The 19,436-nt window shown below is 35.5% G+C and overlaps 1 protein-coding gene across 2 annotated transcripts in view; it reads left to right on the top strand.

Moving 5' to 3' along the window:
- Window positions 1-19,346, top strand: part of MBOAT2 (membrane bound O-acyltransferase domain containing 2) — a 90,555-nt gene extending 71,209 nt beyond the window's left edge. For both annotated transcript variants that reach the window (XM_051615478.1, XM_051615479.1), the window contains exons 8-13: window positions 2,545-2,737; window positions 5,528-5,631; window positions 5,987-6,051; window positions 10,767-10,899; window positions 11,988-12,139; window positions 12,731-19,346. In XM_051615478.1, coding sequence (XP_051471438.1) covers window positions 2,545-2,737; window positions 5,528-5,631; window positions 5,987-6,051; window positions 10,767-10,899; window positions 11,988-12,139; window positions 12,731-12,953 — 870 coding nt within the window. In that variant the 3' untranslated portion in view covers window positions 12,954-19,346. The remainder of the gene's footprint in view (window positions 1-2,544; window positions 2,738-5,527; window positions 5,632-5,986; window positions 6,052-10,766; window positions 10,900-11,987; window positions 12,140-12,730) is intronic.
- Window positions 19,347-19,436: the final 90 nt, after the last annotated feature.

Raw genomic sequence — 19,436 nt, 5'->3', positions numbered from 1 at the left:
AGCTGCTTTGCCTACAGCCTGTATTTGGATTGTCCTTCAGAAACTCTGCTTAAACCAGTCCTGAAACTGCAGCTGCCAGTCTTTGTAGAGGCAGGAGATTATTTCCCTCACTTTTTATTAAGGATACTAATATCCCTGGTACTGAACCCTGCAAAAGGTATCAGCGTGCTTGGTTGAGGTTCTGGGATTTATTAAATCTTAAGTGTTTCTGCCAAAAAAATAATTGTAGCAATACATAATTTAAATGCTTAATAAATGAATTAAAACACCTTCCTTCTTCAGTACTTTTTCTACAACTACAAATTGAAAACTGCTGAGTTTATTTTCTAAAAGTACAATGCATATAGGCAGAGCCCTGTATGAGTTCATTATCTTAAGATAAATTTTGTTGTAACTCTGATGCTTTTCCTTAAAAGAGGGGCTTTCACCACCACAATTTAGTTAAAAACCTTCAAAGAGGTACTAAGTGTATTTTTGGGTTGAGTAGGCAGATTAATGATTTCTATCTACCTATAGAAAAACTGGGAAACAATGGCAGTGGCAAAAAGCAGGCTTTTAAACAGAGATAACATGACTTCTAAACTGCATAGACTTGACACAGATCTTCAGATAGAAGATGCCTATTTAGTATGTTTATGCTTTTATTTTAGGTTGCTTGTTATTGTTACCAGCCTATAAATACTCTTTATTATGCTAAATTGAATATGACTTCAAGTTACAGGTTAGAGTTTGTTTCGAAATTTGGGGGGGGATGGCTTTTGGTATTAACAAGTATCTGACTTCTACATGTGTCAGATATTAAATAAATTAAAGATTCATTAGTGTTAATAATTGTTTTTATGAACATTAATTTCTATTTAAATTCCTGAAGAAGTTAAGCTGACTGAACTTTTCCTCTGCTCTGGCAAAGAGAGATTTGGGTTAGTAGTTGCTAGAAAAACAAAGGAACACTTCTAGAAAGTTAATGTCCTTTACTTTGACCTCTTGTAATAGAGGAAAATACTAAAATGAAGTTTAATAGAAAGCAAGTAAAAAGAAATAATTAAACGTTAGCTTTAGCTGTTAATAGATAGTTGCTTCCTGAGTTATCCAGGTGGTTTGTTTAATTAGCTGGGTTTTCTGATCCTCTCTGAAATAGCTTCTGAGATAAGCCACATGAAAAATACACAATATTGAAAGCTACCATCACAGTTTTACAGCTTTTCCAATTGAAATGTTTTGTCAGGTTGTACCACCTCTTGCATCTATGTGACTGGGTGAATCTTTGGTACCCTGTGTGTCTGGCAGAAATCTGTGTTTTCAGTTGAGCACTTAAAGCTCCATTCTTTATTGTGGAACAGGATTACTCTTTATTTATGTGAAGCTGCACTCTTAATTGAAGCAGGACATTACCATTAAAACATTGGGCAGGTATACTGGAAGCAGGATGGACAGAAAAAGGATTCAGGTTATCTTTTTGTTCGGATGCTTCAAAGAAAAATAGTTAGATCTATTGTGGTTTTGCCAAGTTTAGTGTTTGTAAAATTGTAATGTAAATTAAAACAGTAATGTTTAAATTTAAATATTGAGATTACTTACAATCAGAACTTGAAAATTAAATATAAATGAACTAGATTTCAAACTTCTCTTTTGTAGGTACTTAGTTAGTGTGTAACTTCAGGAAGTTGCACAGATACGTGTGTTACTTTAGGAAACTGCATAGAACGTGGTGACTGCCCTTGGGATGTGGATTAGTCCAGAGACTTAAAGCAGTGGATGTCATGCATTATTGCTCTCTGTGTTTTGTAATGGAACCTTAGAAATGTTTTCTTAAAAATACTTACTCCTTAGTATGGTAGTTGTAGCAACACTGAATTTTGACAAAATCTGAGTCCAGTACATGCCTGAACAACATACTTTTACGTGCCTGTGAGCATATTATTTGACCCCTTATAGCTTGATCACTCTAGTTGAAAAACAGGTCTGCATGGAACTGAGGTATTTGGGCTGAAAATTAAAAAAATATTTCAGTATTTTAGTTGGTTTAGAATTTAGGTATTGCAATAATCTAATAGAGATGATTGATATATTGAGTCGGGCATCAATTTAACACCTGCATTATACCAAAGATTGCCGAAAATTAATAGAAGCTTTGCCATTGTTTTTGGAATCTCTGTACTGTACTCGTCTTGTCCCAGATTTTATGTTTTATACTGTGATGTCTTAACATCTTACTTGCTTCAGTAATTTGACAATGGAATAAGAAAAAAACTGGAGTTGCAAAAAGTGTTCCCATTATCAAGAGGGTTTTTGGAGGTTCACTGTAGTCAGATTGGATTTGCTGTGTTTGCCACAAGAAGAGGTGCTCACAGCTTAATCCAGATAATATTCCTTGAACCTTCTTAAAATGTTACCTGTTACTTTCAAGTTTGTAGTATATATTACCGAAAAAGTGATATGTATGCCATATGACATGCTTAGGGAAGGAAGATTATAACTTGCCTTTGTTTCCAGAAGATTAACAACGAATGACGCTTACAAAGTCTTCCATTTTAAACTTTTCAGATAGCTGTGGCACAGAAACTTTTAATCTGTGGACTGTCCTTACTCTTCCACATGACTATTACAAAAACTTTGCCTGTGGAATACAACATTGATGATAACTTCAGAGCTACAGCATCATGGCCTGTAAGGTTTTTCTACCTGTATGTGTCTCTTATGGCTGCCAGACCCAAGTATTATTTTGCATGGACTTTAGGTAAGTATATACACATAAAAAAAAATAGATAAAAGAAAGTGTAGGTATTGAGTTTCATTTTGGATGCTGCACACTATGTATTAAAAAGTGACAGTGCCCTCTTGAGGCCTTAGGAAAACATAATTACACTGAAGTATTTTGAGGTGTTGTTAAAGTGTATTGATTGGTGTCTCTTTTTGAGTAACAAATCTTGCCATAAATCTAAATACAATGTTGTGACAGTGTTGCAAATGAGATCATGGACTTTTGAGTGAAACATAAGGTTTTTTGGAGAGTGGTGGTGTTTCTATGAGCACTGACTTTGGTTTTTAAAAATTGAAGTCTGATGTACAATCTCTGATTTTTATTTTTATTTTTTTGATACCTTGATTTTTGGCATATCTGAAAAGTTATTCTAAGCCTCCTTCTGTGGTGAGTTATCACTAATTTGCTTGATGTTATTCAAGTATGATGGAAAAATTAATATATTGAAATTCAGATACAGTGCTTTTAACAGTGGGTGGCATTCACACAAGTATTTTCAGGATTTGATGTGTGACACTTCATGTTTAGTCTTTGTTTACTAAAAGTTGTAATAACTGATGATATAAGACCTGCAGTCACTGATTTAAGACACCCTGAATAGATGATGCAGTTTAAAGAAGGTTTTGCCTTTGACTTAGTAGTATTGGAAAAAAACAACACATACAACAGCAAAATGCTCTATTTATATAAGCTGACATCTTGAAAATGGCTCATAAAACAGGTTTCATCAGCTTCCTCCTCCTCTCCAGTTTTACATATTTGTTTCATAATTCTTTTGAGAGGGAATCTGTGGGACACAATGCAATAAAGAAAGCTTTAGTGTAGCAGAACAGCATGACTCATTTACAGCTGCTGGTTTCATTCCTGGTCAATGAATGAAGTGCTTTCAGCTTGTCTGGATATAGTAATTCTGGATCTTGTTGTGGAATGAAATAATTTTGAATGTTGTTCTCTTATGCACCAGTATTATAATCTGCAAGGAGTAGGAGTCATCTGAAAAATTAATAATCTTTGTTGTTTTTTTTCCCTGTAATACTTCTGATAGATTTCTCCTGATGCACTTGCTAGCAGTGTAGAGCTAGCATTCCTTTGGTAAAATACTGAAGAAAATAAGTTATGTCAACTCTGTACTTTCAGTTTGCTAAATAGCTTTTTAAAATCTTTGTTCCACTTTATTTCATCTAACCTTCTAATAGTATAAATGGAGGGGTCCTTAACATCCTTACTGGATGGTGTGATTTTGAGTTGTACATTACTGTTGTTTGCACTGCAGAAAAAAATGAAAATGAACACTTACTGCAATGCAAGTTGATAAAATGAATACTTATTCTAGCCATAGTCTTTGTACTAGCTACCAAGAGATTGTAGAATTCATGCTTTCAGCCATTTCTGATTGAGCATTAAATCATTGTCTAATGTTTGAAGTTGGCATCAGTGATACCAGATGTGTAGCAGTGAATTTTGTTGCCTTCTAAGTTAAAATTATTCGTGATGAGTATCTTCCAGACTGGTAGGTAGCTGGCAAAACTGAATTTCTGGAATGGAATTCATTCAGTCAGTAGTTTCTTTTTGTTTACAAATACACTGGATTAATACCTTGTGAAAGTTGTTAAGAAGAAAGGAAAATAAAAAAGAGATTAATCTCTCTTACATGTTACTACTGTAGAAAATAGTTTTTTTAATATTGTAATACAAGCTGAGCAATTGATTTTGCCTTTCTAACTGTAATTTAAAATGTGACAATCTAATTAGTGTTTTATGTGAATACAGAGCTAACAGAAGGCTCATGCCCTGTAACTAGGGCATTAGGTCTGTGTTGTTTCCGCAGAGCCTTTTGCCTACCTTGCATCCAATTCATCAGGACTCCTCTGAACTGAGAGAGGAGCCCATAGTCACTTATTTATCCACATAAGTGGATACCTGGCTGGATTCATGTCTCATGGATGTGCGTCTGTGCAACCAAGCACCTGACTCCAGAGAGGCAATATTTGGAAAAAAACCTTGTTTCCCTTCCATGGCCATCCTAATTTGAGAAGTACCACTGAGGAATTTTTAGTGTCAGAGCTAACAAAGCTAAGCAAAAGGTGATGACTTGTCTTGTCCTGCATAGTCCAGGTGACAGTAGCAGCTTTTTCTCCTTGGGAATTATTTGACCTTTGACAACATGTTGCATTCAGAAGTGTTGTTAACAATGGCCTGGTGCCATTAGTGGAAATCTGACAAACTCTGCATCGCTTAGTACATGACTGTTATATTCTGCTAGGGTTGCTCTGCTCTGCGTGGTGCTGTAAATAGGCACCTGCTGGAAGAGAATCGTGCAGTTTTATTTGTATGCTTTAAACATCACTGGTGCTGCATAATGAAGACCAGAGACAAGCATCTTCATGTTGTGCTGCTGTCACAAATCTTTACAACCAGCCACTGTGTCACGGTCTTGATGCATATCATTGAGATTAGTTTTCTGTCAAATTGCTCAAGCAAGTCTAAGTAGATGGTATGAGGGAGGGAGGACGTCTGTACAGTGAAGTCCGTAGTGCTGCCTTTCATTCTTTTGCTTTAGTAACAGTTTTTAATTGGAAGCTGGTGTGTTGCTTGGATTATTTTTTGTTTGCTCAAGTGTCTTAATACAGGGATCCTCAGTATTAAAAAAATATATATAGCTGTGAAAAATGTGATAAATATTTTGAACAAACTCCATGTTGTGTGATGCACAATTTGTAATACAGGCAGTTTGTAATTCACTTGTTTCTTTTTGTTTCATTGCAGCAGATGCAATTAATAATGCAGCAGGGTTTGGTTTTAGAGGCTATGATAAAAATGGAGTTACACATTGGGATCTAATATCAAATCTGAGGATCCAGCAAATAGAGGTTTGTTCATGGTTCTTACAAATAAAATACATGCCCACATAGGTAGTTGCTTGTAAATTCAGTAACTTTTCCAAAGCATTTTGTCCCTCTGGGTAGTGAATAATATGTTGTAAGTCAGAAATTACATGTTCACACCCTTAGGAAAGGATGGAAAATAGTCTGTTTTGAATATGTTCTACTTGTCAGTTGAGTTCCAAAATATTTTGTGGTTATAAGTAGTTGAGTAAATACATTATTCACCTCATCACAAAGTAGGGTGTTATTTTATGATTTATATGATTTATATGTCGTAATTCTGAAATATTTTGTAACATTTTATAATTATGGAAGTAACTAATTTGTTTTTACTTCACAGTTTTCTACAAGTTTCAAGATGTTTCTTGATAACTGGAATATCCAAACAGCGCTTTGGCTTAAAAGGTATTTCTTTCTTAAAGGAAAGCTTTTCTCTAATGAGGTTTCTTAGCTGAATATGTCTTTGAAGATAACATTTAAAGCTAAACCCCACAAAATGGTATGGTTGTTTAGCAACTGCATGGAACATTCGTGTTGAATTAAAGCCTCTGAATGTAGCACTTCTTTCTTACTCTAAAGTGTCAGGTAGTGATAGAAACTGTTCTTCAGTGGTCATAGGGAACATGAAAGTATTAATCTGTGGAGGTGTTTCTTTTTTTCCTCTCTTGGTATTCAAAGCAGTGCATGTTGCGAAGAGCAGTAGGCAAAATACATGTTTGGCTGTGGATTTTCTTTTTTTGGTGGGTTTTTTGTTTTGTTTTCAGCCACAAATTGATACAGAAACTTCCATACATTCTGTGAGAGAACTTCATGCACTCCTTGCTTAATGAGTGCGTGGCAAATAGTAAACCCTACAATGTGTTATCAAAAAAGAAAAAAAGCACTTTTTTCCTTATCTGGGAAATGGGTGTAGTGCTTTTACTACTTCTTTGTAGTAACTAGAAAGTAAAAAAATGTTCTTGAGTAGTACATGAATGTTGTTTCCCCTGTCCCAGTCTCTGCGTAGATGATCTTTATCTTTTATTCTAAGATGGCTGGCAACAGGATGTTGCTTACATCAAATTTCTGTATAGTATATTATCTTCCTTCCTTAATTTCTTCCCTAAATATTTTTCTAACCCAATTAAAAATAGAAATTGAAATTTATGTGATTAGTTTGGTTGGCTCAATAGGCAATAGAATCTATGGCTAGGACACCCATTAAGGAAGAATTGCATGTTTACAGGTATTGAAATGTATCATTTAATAAAGCAATAAGCTAATTTAAAATGCATTTTAATTTAGTTAGAGAACAGTGGTTTGTCAGTATAAAAACTTAGAAAGTTTGTTGGAACACAACATTCTCTTTCTAAGCTCCTAAATTGAATGGTGTTGAACTAAAACTCCTTTTACTGGAGATGACTACCACTTCTGTTAGGAACTGAAATTTAAAAATGCAAGTCAATTGTTCAGATGTGAAGAAAAATTACAGCATCTCATTTATTTTTAAGAACAATTAAGCTCAATTTAAGAGCAATTTATTGCTCTTAACTTATTAAGAACAGTTGTAGAAGAATCTTTGAGGGTAGTCTAAATGCATATAGATTCTGCCACAGTGAAAGGGAGATGGGGGGATATTTTCTTAAAGATTTGTTCTGAGTAAGAGATTGTTTTAATTATTACATATGAGGCATAAATATTGGTCCAGAGTATGTATTATATTACTGATAATTTGGTTAGTTGCAGTGTTTGAATAGAGAACAAGCTCATGTAGTACTTTAAGCATCCACTTTTAATACCTCACCTGTTTATTATTTATGGAAGTATCTAAGATATTAGACATTTATCTTTCATGAAGTGCACAGATAGCAGGAATCAGCATTCATTCTGCTTTCTTCTGTTGCTATTGGAAGAGGAACTGAACTTAGACCCTGATTGTGTGTAAAAACAAACACTTTGTAATAAAACAGTTATCCATCTACAGATCAAAAAACAGTTTAATAAATGTTTAATGTGGATTACAAAATACAGTAGTTCAAAGGAATTCTTGTTAGAAGCATACAAGTTAAAATATATATTTATATAGTAGGGTGTATCAACAATATTTATCAAGTTTCCTGACTGAGGAAGCTGTTAAGTTCCCCTTCAGCCTGTTCATTGTTTTTTTCCAAAGGAAACATCTAATTCCTTTTGTCTTTGGTCATGTTTGCAAAACCTCTGTGGTTCTTGCTGCTGTCTTCTGACTTCTTTCCAAACTTTGCGTCATTCTACAGTTGATGTAGGACTTCTGCTAAGACCTCTGAGGTCTTTCCCTGGCTTGTTACAGTCAGACTTGAATGCTTTGAGTGGGTTAATTACCCCTTTTTTTTTTTTTTTTTTTTTCCTTTAGGATCACAGTATTACATCTGTCTATTTCTGCAGCAGCAATCTAGTGTTGATTCATGCTCAGCTGATACTGAGTGTTTCATACTGTTGATTCATATTCATGCTCAGCTATACTTCTTCAGTAATGTTAAATGGATGGGTACTGTTTTCTGTATTCCAATTTCTTCTTAGATGTTCTAGACTTTGGACTTCATCTGGTTGATTTCAGAACACCATTCAAGTCAGTCAACATAATTTTGGATTCTAGTGCTCTGTCTGTTAAGAAGACAACACGAACCTTCTTCGTTCCTTCTCCTTCCCCCACAAAAAAAAAAAAAAAGGAAGGTGGAAATACACACTTCTCAGTCTACCACCTAAGCTACCAAGCTAGTAATGAAAGTATAGAATCAGATCAAGAGGAGTACATTGCTGAACAGTTGATGCATCTTCCCACTTCTAGACCAACTCATTGATAACCTGAACCACCCATATTTGAATAGGTTTTCTCAGCCTGTTGTAATGTTCATATTTCCTTAGTTTCCTGTTAGGAATGTCAAATGAAGCATTTCAACATTATTTATTATTGACAAATCCATCAAGGAGTTTTTAAGCTTGCTTTTAACTCCTTGAAACTGAAGCCTCTTTTTTTTTTTTTTTTCTAGTATGTATCTTACCTGACTTGCATTGGTATAGCTGAAATTTCATTAGTTAATTTAGGTTTTGTTAACTCCTGAATGCTTTGCAGGACAAAATCTGCTTAAAATAGTTTAAAACAAGGAAAGATTGAAGCCATGTATCAATTTATTAACAAGACAACTAGCCACCAGTCAGTGAAATACACATTCAAAATAATGTTTTGTAAGTGCTTAGTGTTGTGGCTTAATAAACAAATTTCTAAACACTATTCTGTAACTAATCCCTAAGAGTCTAAAAGAAACACATGTGCAAACCACATCTCCTCTCCCAGGAACATGTGGGTTACAAAACCACACCTCCCTTTGGAAGCCTGGGCCCCCATCTGCTTTGTGAGCTGCCTGTGGGAGAGGTGGGCTCCAGCCCTGCGTGGACCTGCTGATTCACGTGCGGGTTAGGAGAGTGTGCCTCAAGTTCATGTGCTTGCAGCTGGTAGGGATGAGTTACTGCTCCCTGTGCATGACATCCAGCTGGGACAGCCCCCTAACTGGATGCAGGCTACTTGGTGTCTACCAGGAAGGACGCTCTGTCTCTGTTGGTGGGGTGACATTTGGCAGTGTCAAACAAGGTTTTGATGGCTGTTTTTTTGCTCCGAGGCATCTCCCTGAGGTGCTACAATTTGTCCTAGTGCTTTTCCACTTTCTAGGCTGACACCTTTGTTTCAAAAGTCTCTTTGAAATTCCTAGTTATTGTTTAGTCAGGCCAACATTGCTTTCCTCTTTAAGGTGATCTATTGTGGGCAGATGTCCTCAGATAATCTTGTGTATCATGCATACACACACCTGTGCCCTACCTAGGTCCATGTTCTTATCTGAATGGGCATTCTTAGGGAAGCCCTTTGGTAAAGGGAGGGAGCTCTGCTGTTACCCTGCAACCCTGCACTGGGGACCTCATAAGATAAAACTTACCACACCCTTTTGACTGGAATAAACTAAATTTAGCAAAATGCATTTTTTTTCTTTCCCTATTCAGATCCTGCCTTTTTACCTTCTGCTCTTTAACACTGACTGTAAGATTTGGTCTCAGCTTTCTTTTTTATATGCAGAAGTTGTAGTAGTTACATTAGCAACGAATGTTTTGGCCCCCCCGTATCATTAGCTTGTCTTCCTCTTTGAATAATAGATTTGCATTCTCCTGTCTCTCTCTGTTACTTGCTTGTGTTTATAAAACCTTTTTACATATTGGTGTCTATGAGTTTTTTTAAACTTGAAACTCACTCTTGTATGTTAGCCTTAGATTTGTGTTCATGCATGCTTGTGCTGTTTATTTTTGCTTCACATTAGTGTGCATCTGTTTCCATATTTCCTATTACTTTTTGGTTTTCAGATCATTAAAGAACTCTTGATGAAGTCATATCAGGACCTTACCATGTTTCCCATCATTCTTCCACATCATGATGGTTTGTCATTGTGTCATTTAATGTTGTCTGGAAAATACTTTTCTTGGATTCCTGTTTCACTTCTTCCTTCTAGAATTCCATATTGTAGGACCTTGCCTAATAATTCAGGGTCTCCGTTTTTTAAATAGCAGATTTCAGCACTCTCCTTATTTGATACTTTCACATCCCTAGGGTCGTTAATTATAATTTCATCATCATGCTCACCTAATTGCTATACACAGACACATTTTCAACTGTAGTCTCTCTGTTACTCAAAACTGAAGGTAGTTACTACTTTTTCTCTTCTCCTATAAGCTGTGTTCATTTTATGAAAAATACATATCTGTCTCATTGCAAGAGTTTGTGCCTTCCAGTGTAGCTTTTCAAACACATTTTTGGATGGCTCAAGATGCATTATTAACACCAACACCCTCTTTTGGACACTTCTGTATCACGTCACTGTAAGTACCATGTGTGAGGGCACTGAGCATAGGTTAGCAATGAGGGGTTAAATCAGGAGCTGTGAATAGCTTTATTTTCTGTAAGGCATAATACAGAGGCAACATTATTAAATAATTGTAAACTGCAGTTGCATTGCAAATGATGTATCGGAGATGAAACTGTTAAAAGTACAAATGATAACTGTGAATATTGTTGGTGAGCTGTGTCTCATGTTGCTTATCTTTAATTGTCTTTGACTTGCTAGAGTGTGCTATGAGCGAGCCACCTTCAGCCCAACGATCCAAACCTTCATCCTCTCTGCCATTTGGCATGGGGTTTACCCAGGATATTATTTAACATTTTTAACAGGAGTACTAATGACACTAGCAGCACGAGCTGTAAGTACCCACCAAGTACCTTCTTAAATAATAAGTAGTTCTGTAAAAGAAAATTGTGTTCTGTAGTCCAAAGATGCAATTTACAGTTAACACACAGTCTGTTTGATAGTTTTGTACTTTTTTAGTTATGAGAGCAGTGTGGCTTTAGAAACAAGCAAGACTGTGCACAGCCTTTTACATCTTTGTAGCATATCTTTTGTGGATGTCTTTCATCTGCATTAACTGATCATGTATATTCTTACGCCATGGTAAACAAGATGATGTTATCTAAGATAATTTTGAAAAAACTTTATCACTCATTATCAGTAGTTTAAAATTTGCGAGTCAGTGCTATTTATTTGAGTCTGTCCCGCTCCCTAATTTCTGTCCGGTACTATTGTAAAGATGGTAACTAAAGAATGTTTCCCCTTGACCAGCAGATAAAGGTTTCTATTTCTACTCAAAGTTGGCTAACCAGCAGTGCAGTCACATTAACAAGCTTTTGCAGCTGCTTTTCAGCTCCATATGGAACCAGCAAACCTGCCAAGAAATCTCTCAGTCCTGCTTGAGTAAGAGCAGAGGCAGGTTTATCAGTTACTCAAGGGGAAAGAGGAACAAACAAAATTAGCTGTCAGCTCAGAGCAGAATAACAGACTACTTTTCTGTCTAAAGAAACAGGAGAATGAGTAATGAAGCAGACTGCTCTTTTGTTGCTATAATAGTTAGGGGAAGGTGGTACTTCAGATTTAGATTGTTATTAACAGTAATAAAACAGATGCCCCTTGTCTTCACTAAGATGTGGGTATAGTCCTTGTTTGACAGAACTGACACCTTTCTTTACAATAGGTATAGCTCCCTCTCCTTTCCAGACTTTGTCACTGTGAACTTTTGACATTAATCAGCCAGGGACTGGTGCAAAAGCCAAGGTTTAGGGACAGTTCACAGGTAAAAGTTATGTTCTCTCTGCAAGGTGAGTCCAGTCTACCAGAGTGCTCACTGTAGCATTTAAATTCATCTTATGAATTACATGGTAGTGCAACAAAGGCTGTACAATAAAATAACTCTCAAAGTTTATTCTTAAACTAACTTACTATTACCGGATTTTTCAGATAAGAAACAATATCAGACACTATTTTGTTGAATCTCCTGCTGTTAAACTGTGTTACGATATTATAACATGGATGGCAACTCAAGTAGCAATAAGTTACACAGTCGTGCCATTTGTACTGCTCTCTGTAAAACCCTCTTTCACCTTTTACAGGTAAGCACATTCTACTTGTTCCCTTTTTCTTTCTTTACTTGGAGAAGTATTTTCTGTGGCTTAAGGTTTCTGAAGGTTTATCTGTGATAATTGTGAGACTTGTTAGCTGAGCAAACTGTATTTCTGTTCTAGTGATCAAACATGGTTTGTGTTGCATTTGAGAACCTTAAAGTGATCTTGTTTTCCTATCATAATAGACTTCTCTTTCCTGGGTCAAGGAAAAAAAAAACAACAAAAAACCAACCAAAAAACAAAACCAGAGGGTGCCCTTGAGATCACTAAATGCATTTGGACTATTTTATAGCAAGACTAGAAAATGTCTTCCCAAAAGTAACTTTTATGAAAAACAGTCAAGAGCAGACTTGTCTTCACTTTACATCTCTGTTGCAGCACCAAGTAGTGTGGGGGAAGACTTCGTTTCCAGTTTCCCCTTAACAGCTTTTGTTAAAAGGGAAATATTAATGTCTTCCTTATTTAAATGTCTTATATACAAAGTACTGCCTACAAGGATGTTTTGACAACTTATTTCTTAAGCATCCTCTAAGAGTGGTCAGAGTTATACTGAATTATTATTTTTGTTTGTTTTTTTAGCTCCTGCTATTTCTGTCTTCATATTGCCGGCATCCTGGTCTTGTTGGTATTTCCACTGAAAAGAACTGAAAAAGGAAGTAAAAAGCGTGAAAGCATCCAGCCTGTGTGGTCCAAAAAACTAGAAGAAGAAAATATTTTGCAAAAGAACAGTTATTCCACAACAAATAATAGTTTCAGTCAGAAACAAGAAATAACCTGCAGATATCAAGTGTTAAAACAGTGATTGAGGAAATACTATGATGATTCTATTTTGTATGTTTTCAGAAACCCATTTTTAGCACCTTTTCAAGGGGTTTGTATTTGTTTGCAAAGATGTTTAGTAAGAAAGAATGCATTACCTAGGAAAACTACATACAATAGCAAGACTGGAAACAAAACAAATTAACCCCTCCCATGCCATGTCCCTGTGGGTCACGCCTTATATGAAGAAATTACCATTATTTCAATGGGCACTCAGGACTTGCAACGTATGTCCACAGGGTCCTATGTGTGCCCTTTGCTGAATGTACGTTGTGTATCCCAAGGCACTGATGGGGTGGAATGAAATTGTGTCAATCTAGAATTAACAAATGGAAAAGAATTTTTCCAAACTAATGACTTGCCTTAAACCCTCTATTTACTGAAATACTGTTTCTAAGTGGGAATTTTCAAGTTTGATTTTATGTGAAAAGTGTATTTCAAATATATAATACCATATGCTATAAAGAAGTTCAACGTAGGAAATGGAAAGTCACTAGAAGGCTTTTGAATTTTTAAAAGGGCATTGCAATAAGCCTCTCAGTATTTGGAGGGTTTTCTTGAAGTATCTCAAACTACTACAGTACGTTATGGAACTGTAAGCATTAAAGATGCCAAACTATAGTTTCTTTGATAAAGAGTATAACTACACATAGCCCTTCTGAATGGATTAAATAAATAAATAAACACAAAAAAACCCACACAACACCAGAAGGTTCACCTTTTCTGGGGCTTGGTAGCTAATCTAGGTTTCTTTTTTCTTTGAAGTACCTAAAACCAATTTAAAAAAAAACACTGCCAAGTGGGCTTCATGGCTAGAGAAGGAAAGGCAGCTGTAGGACACAGAAGACAATGTGCAAGCACCAGGATTTCAATGGAAGTGCATTTTTACCCTTAAATACCAGAAATACTTGGTTTAGAATAGAACTCTTTTCCAAAAAATTATTAATGCTTAAAATTGTTTTGAATTTTCAGGCATACAGTAGTTAGTTGATGATGCTTTCAGTGTAAAACAGCAAAACATTACCTTGAGCTGCAGTGCACAGGTAGCCAAACATGAAATTACTGTCATAACCATTTTCTGTATGCTTGATACTTGATGTCCTTTTATCCAAAGGAGTATACGAATCTGAGGAAAAGCTTTTACTTTAAATTAGAATTTTAGATGCAAAATTCACATAATATTTGTGGGTAACATAATGAAAGAAAGAAATCCTTCTGACTGACTGAATTATGGAAGGGTGTCAAGGGAATAATGCAGTGATTATATCTATTCCAGACCATTTATTGTGATGATGGTCTCCCTTCTAGAGTACTACTGTTAAAGGGCTACATTTGAATTGCTTATATTCTGTATTTTCTTATAATTTTTTTAAGTAAACACAAGCTGTTTATCCACATGTTGGGTTTTTTTTTGTTTTGTTTTTGTTTTTTAACTTTAAAACTGACACAAAATACTACTGGAGAAAAATACTGCAGCTTCTTTATTAATAACCTACAAATTAATGAAAAAAAAATTTGTCATAATATTTTGAACTTCAAGTTTTTGATCAAATATATGGCACTAGTGGGGTGAATATTCCAAGTACCAGAATTGCAGTGATAGTCCTCAGCTTTGTGGGGATACTACCATGCAAAAATAGTCACCATACTTCTGGCTTACTCCCTGTAGGACCAGATTCTAAGTCAGGTCAGAATTGTTTTCTTGCTGTGATAGTTCTGTGTCTGGCCTTTGGCTCCTTGCCTAAAATTCCCAGAGGATAATGTACCTTTTCTGGATACGCAGGTTAGCACTAATTAACCTACACAGTTAGAAACAGGGAACTAAATATCAAATGTGAGTAGATGAGTCTGATTAGATGAGCAGGGATGTTTGTTGTTTCAATGACAGCTGTATCCTCTTTAAGATAAAATAATCTGAGTTTCTAAATCCATACTTTTATTGTCCAAGTAGACTTCCCCAACATGGGGTTGTGGTTGTCATATGCCTCTTCAAAACGGTATCACGTTTTGTGTGAGTAAGGGCACATTAGTTTCTCTGTGTTTGATTATTTTTTATTAGATACAGAATCAGGAAAGACATTTTTCTACTTTCTGTTCTTGAGGGACACTTACATAGAATAACAAATAGAACTGCACATTTCTGGGTGGGTGAATAGAGTTAGGGTTGATTCTTTCAGCATTGGTTGCTGTTGAACTTGAGATTGCACCAACAGGATGAATTTCATATCTACCTAATCAAGCACTTTTGGATGCCAGTACAAAATCTAATGTGCCATCTTCCCAGTAATGTTCTGGTACTCTTATTTTCTTGTTTTGGCATGTGTGCCCATAAATGTGATGGAGGCTTATTATTTCTTCATTAAGAAATATGAAAACAGTTGTAAGCTCTCCAAGAAAATAAGCAGGTTTAGGATAACCAAGGCTGGTACTTCAGTGTGAATGAATTCACAGGTAGTTTTGTTCAGAACTTTCATACATTGGGAAGTTAAAACAGTTAAGAAAATAAGTATATGCTGTAGTCAGGCGTAAGTGGCAAGATATGGGTTTCAAAACTGGATGTGACTGGTGTCTGTGCAATGCAGTTACTTTTTTCTTCATGATCTGAACCCCTTAAATAGTTGCAACAAAAGATAATTATGACAAATAATTACTTCTGCACAGAATTTATTTTTAAGTGTAGAGTCCTAGAATTTGCCCTTTAAATGTCATTGCTGAAGATAAAAGTATTTGGAAGAAAATCTGCTCTTCATACAAATGAATTATCTTGGGGACTTTGGAAAGAGGTTTTTTTGTTGTAACGGCAGCACTCTGATTTTAGTCAAACTGGGGTTTTGTTATTGCTCTCCTGCTGCTCTACCAGTTTTCTGCCTTGCTATCACACTGCATCCTTTTCATCCATTCAGTCAGAAAGTCAAGAGCAGCCAGCCCCAATGGTGATATATAGATTTTACACACATAATTTTATAATATTGAATTTGAAAGGATGGTGATGATTTACTTTTACTCTTGTTGAGAAAAACAGTAGAAAGTGAATTTCCTAGAAATGTTTCGGGCATGAAGGAAACAGTTTTAAGTATTGTTCCACTTATTAACTAATGTACATCCAAAAGGTAGAAGAGTTCTTTGTAATGCAGATGAGCACACTATGAAGAGTAAACACGACATACTCATAATTTTATGGTGCTTTGCAGATATTTGCCTGTTGTAAGCAATTAATTCAGGCACTTAATGAGTTTATGTTGGTTAGTAAATGTAGTCACCTTGATAGTAACTATTTGCTTGCTTAACCTTTTTTAACCTTTATGATTCTGTATTAATGAAAGAAATATATATTTAAATGATACTACTGTTGTATTTGGGAAGGCTTTGTTAGCTTTACAGTTAGATATGCCCTTCTTATTCAGGAAACTTATTCTTCTGTGGCTATTCCTTAAATTGACCTCTGTTGATAAGATTTCAATAATAAGTGACATTTTAAAATGCATTACCATGTAAAAATATTGGTATGTATTTCAATATACTCTTGATAACAAAGCATACTTGAATGAGAAGGCTTTATGAAGAGATCATTGTATACTCCCTGCTCTACACTGACTTATGGTATGAGTTTTACCAGTATAGTATATTATTTTTTAGAATGATTTTACACTTGTTCTGCTTCCCCTGTGGGAATAAGAAATATGAATATAAGTGCTATGCTTGTATGACAGGATGCACACTAGGTAGTTGTGCCTCTTTTGATTTTGTTACTGGTGAAGTGTCCTCTGATGTAGAGGAGACCTTCGTGAGATCCTCACCTCCTGTCAAATTCACCTCAAAATGTAATTTTAAGAGTGTCTGGATTTTTCTCTCAGAAACTTTGCAAACAAATTTTGTCAACTATTTGTTTAAATACATGGTCAAATGTGTCCTCACATTTGCCTGCAAATGTGTCACTGCTGCTTACACGTAAACTTTCACGTGCTCAACTTTATCAGTTGACCTTGAATGATAAAGAAATTTAAAAGCACAGTAATTTAGGCTTTTCTTTCCCTTCTCCTGAAGTCTTTCACTTTGTAATTCTCATTGAATTCTGAAATAGTGTTTGACAGTTCTTTATTTTAAATAAAAATTTGGAAATACTGCCATTTATCTTGAAAATCGATCAGTGTTAAAAAAGCAGATGGAAATAAATGTAAGGATTTTAATATGACGCAGACTCTACATATAAAAATATATATACATTGGTCCTCTGCTGATTCGTCACAGCATTTCATTACATGACTAGCCTCTATGTATCTATTTATGTCCAATAATACTTCAAAGAGCACTTAAGAGTATTTTTGTGTTTCCTGTTATAAAATTAATTGGCTACAAGTACTTAAGTATTTAAATTCTATGCGGAGTAAGTGTCTAAGCAGATACTGTAGTGAATTGAGCCTGCTTTGTTAGATTACCAGATCTGTCTGGATCTAAGCTAGTGGGCTCTGTTGTTATTGGTCCTCTTCACAGTCATGGTGGACCAGCTGGCTGTGAAGAAGTCTCTAGTAAGAACATGTCAGTGGGTTTTCCACAGAGTTCCTGGGGGAGCCAAGCCTACACGTAGAGCTTGACAAAGGGCCTCCTTGCTTGTGACCCAGACTGCAGCTGGTCTGGATTTTTTGAGTTTGCTGTCTGAGCCTAGACATTTTGCAAACACCATGAAATCCACAAAGTCACCCTGCAAGGTTACAACTGCAAATATCACAACAGTTGCTTATTATTAAAATCTAGTTTTGAGATGAGCTTATTGTATGTTTTGTTACAAAGCCTAACCATCAACTGTATTGATTTTCATTACATTAAATATTTAATACATAATTTTGCTCACTTTATGTATACAAATGTGCAAAAGCAAATTTTGCCACTTCCATCTTCTGTGCATTAGCTGTGTGTCCCGTGACTTAGGCCTGGTTTTGGTTTTAGGTGTTCTAAATCCAGGTGCATATCCATATAAAAATCGTGTAAACTTTACGAATTGACAAACTGAGTTACATAAAGTGTGCATAACTATACTTAAAATAGGCCATATCAGTATTTATATGGGACTAGCATTGGGCCCTCTAGTTGTACACTACATCTGATGAAGGCTGTTGGGCTCCATTCTCAGAGTACTAAGCTTTCTGCTTCCTAAAGTCAAAATAGAATCTGTTGGTTACACTTTTAAGTGGAAAGTAAAGGGCTTCTTTCGGTTTGTTACAAAACCAACCTTGACAGGATATTCTGCTGCAGGCTATGGATACAAAGTGTGACTTCAGATATGACTGAAGTCTGAGTTAGGGCCACTTTAGGAGGAAACATTTAGTATGAATAGTGGCTCAGTCCAGCACCTTATCCCAAATGAACCTCTTGGCAAAACAGACCTCTGCACAATCTGTTTGCTTTCTTTCATTCTCTGAAGGAGAAATACCCTGAACTGGCTTCTCATTTAGGTTTCACTACAATACAGCATACGAACAGGTAGCTGTGGTCCATGCTCTAGTTGGATTAGGCTTCCAAACTGAAACAAGAAATAGAGAAACAGGGTGCCTAGAGACCAGTAATTGTTATAGTGCAGCACTGCATATTGAAGGTGCAACAATCTTTTGTCACAATAAGGAGTATTTGCCTATGCATATTTTGCCTTTCTATGTGTTTATCAATTCTCTTTACATCTTCGCTTTGTACCTTCTTTTGTCCAGTGGTGTTGCTTGTTTCTATGAAGAATCTTCTGATGTGTCTTACTGTGACAAAGGTGTCAAAATGATAAAATAGTAATTAGGTAGTTATTCTTAAATCCCAGACCTCAGATGTGTTCTAGATCAGTTAGAAGAGAACATTCAAAATGTATTGAATGAAAATAGAGTAAGAAGGGTAAATTTATTTAAAAATGTTGTAATAAGTTATTCAATTTAAGATTTTAAAATACGGAACTTCATTCTTTCCTGCCTTGGTTACACATTCAAGGGAATAGTTTTACCTCAATGCAGAAGTAGTTATGCCTCCAACTACCCGTATGTTAAGGTGAGAAAACACCCCTGGAAGTGGATAGCTACAGTATTCCTAAATTTGCCTTTCCTGGTTCAGATTATAATGCATTGTTGGTGAATTTCATTTTTATTATTCCAAAATATATATTTTTTAAAAAGTGTTATTTTTCAACAGATCCATAAACTAAGTGTTGGTGTATGGTAAAATTAAAATACCACTGTTAGTTACACTGTGATTGTGATATTTTAATAATTACTTATTTCTAATTTGTCTCAGCAGTGCTGCAGAAGCAGCATGCTCTTATGTTTTAAAGGTGTTTTTAACTTGCCTATAAATGTTTTTTTCTAATTGGTGTCTTTAAATCTGATTAAACTGTAGTTTAAACAAGTGAACTTGTTTTGCTAAATTCTTTGGTGTGTGTGTCTTTAATGAGTGCTAAAGAACAAAACTATTTTTACATTACTAATAATTACAATAA

The sequence above is a fragment of the Apus apus genome, chromosome 3 (genome assembly GCF_020740795.1).
Source record: "Apus apus isolate bApuApu2 chromosome 3, bApuApu2.pri.cur, whole genome shotgun sequence".
NCBI classification, from domain to species: domain Eukaryota; kingdom Metazoa; phylum Chordata; class Aves; order Apodiformes; family Apodidae; genus Apus; species Apus apus.
This window is presented reverse-complemented; position numbering and strand designations above follow the sequence as displayed.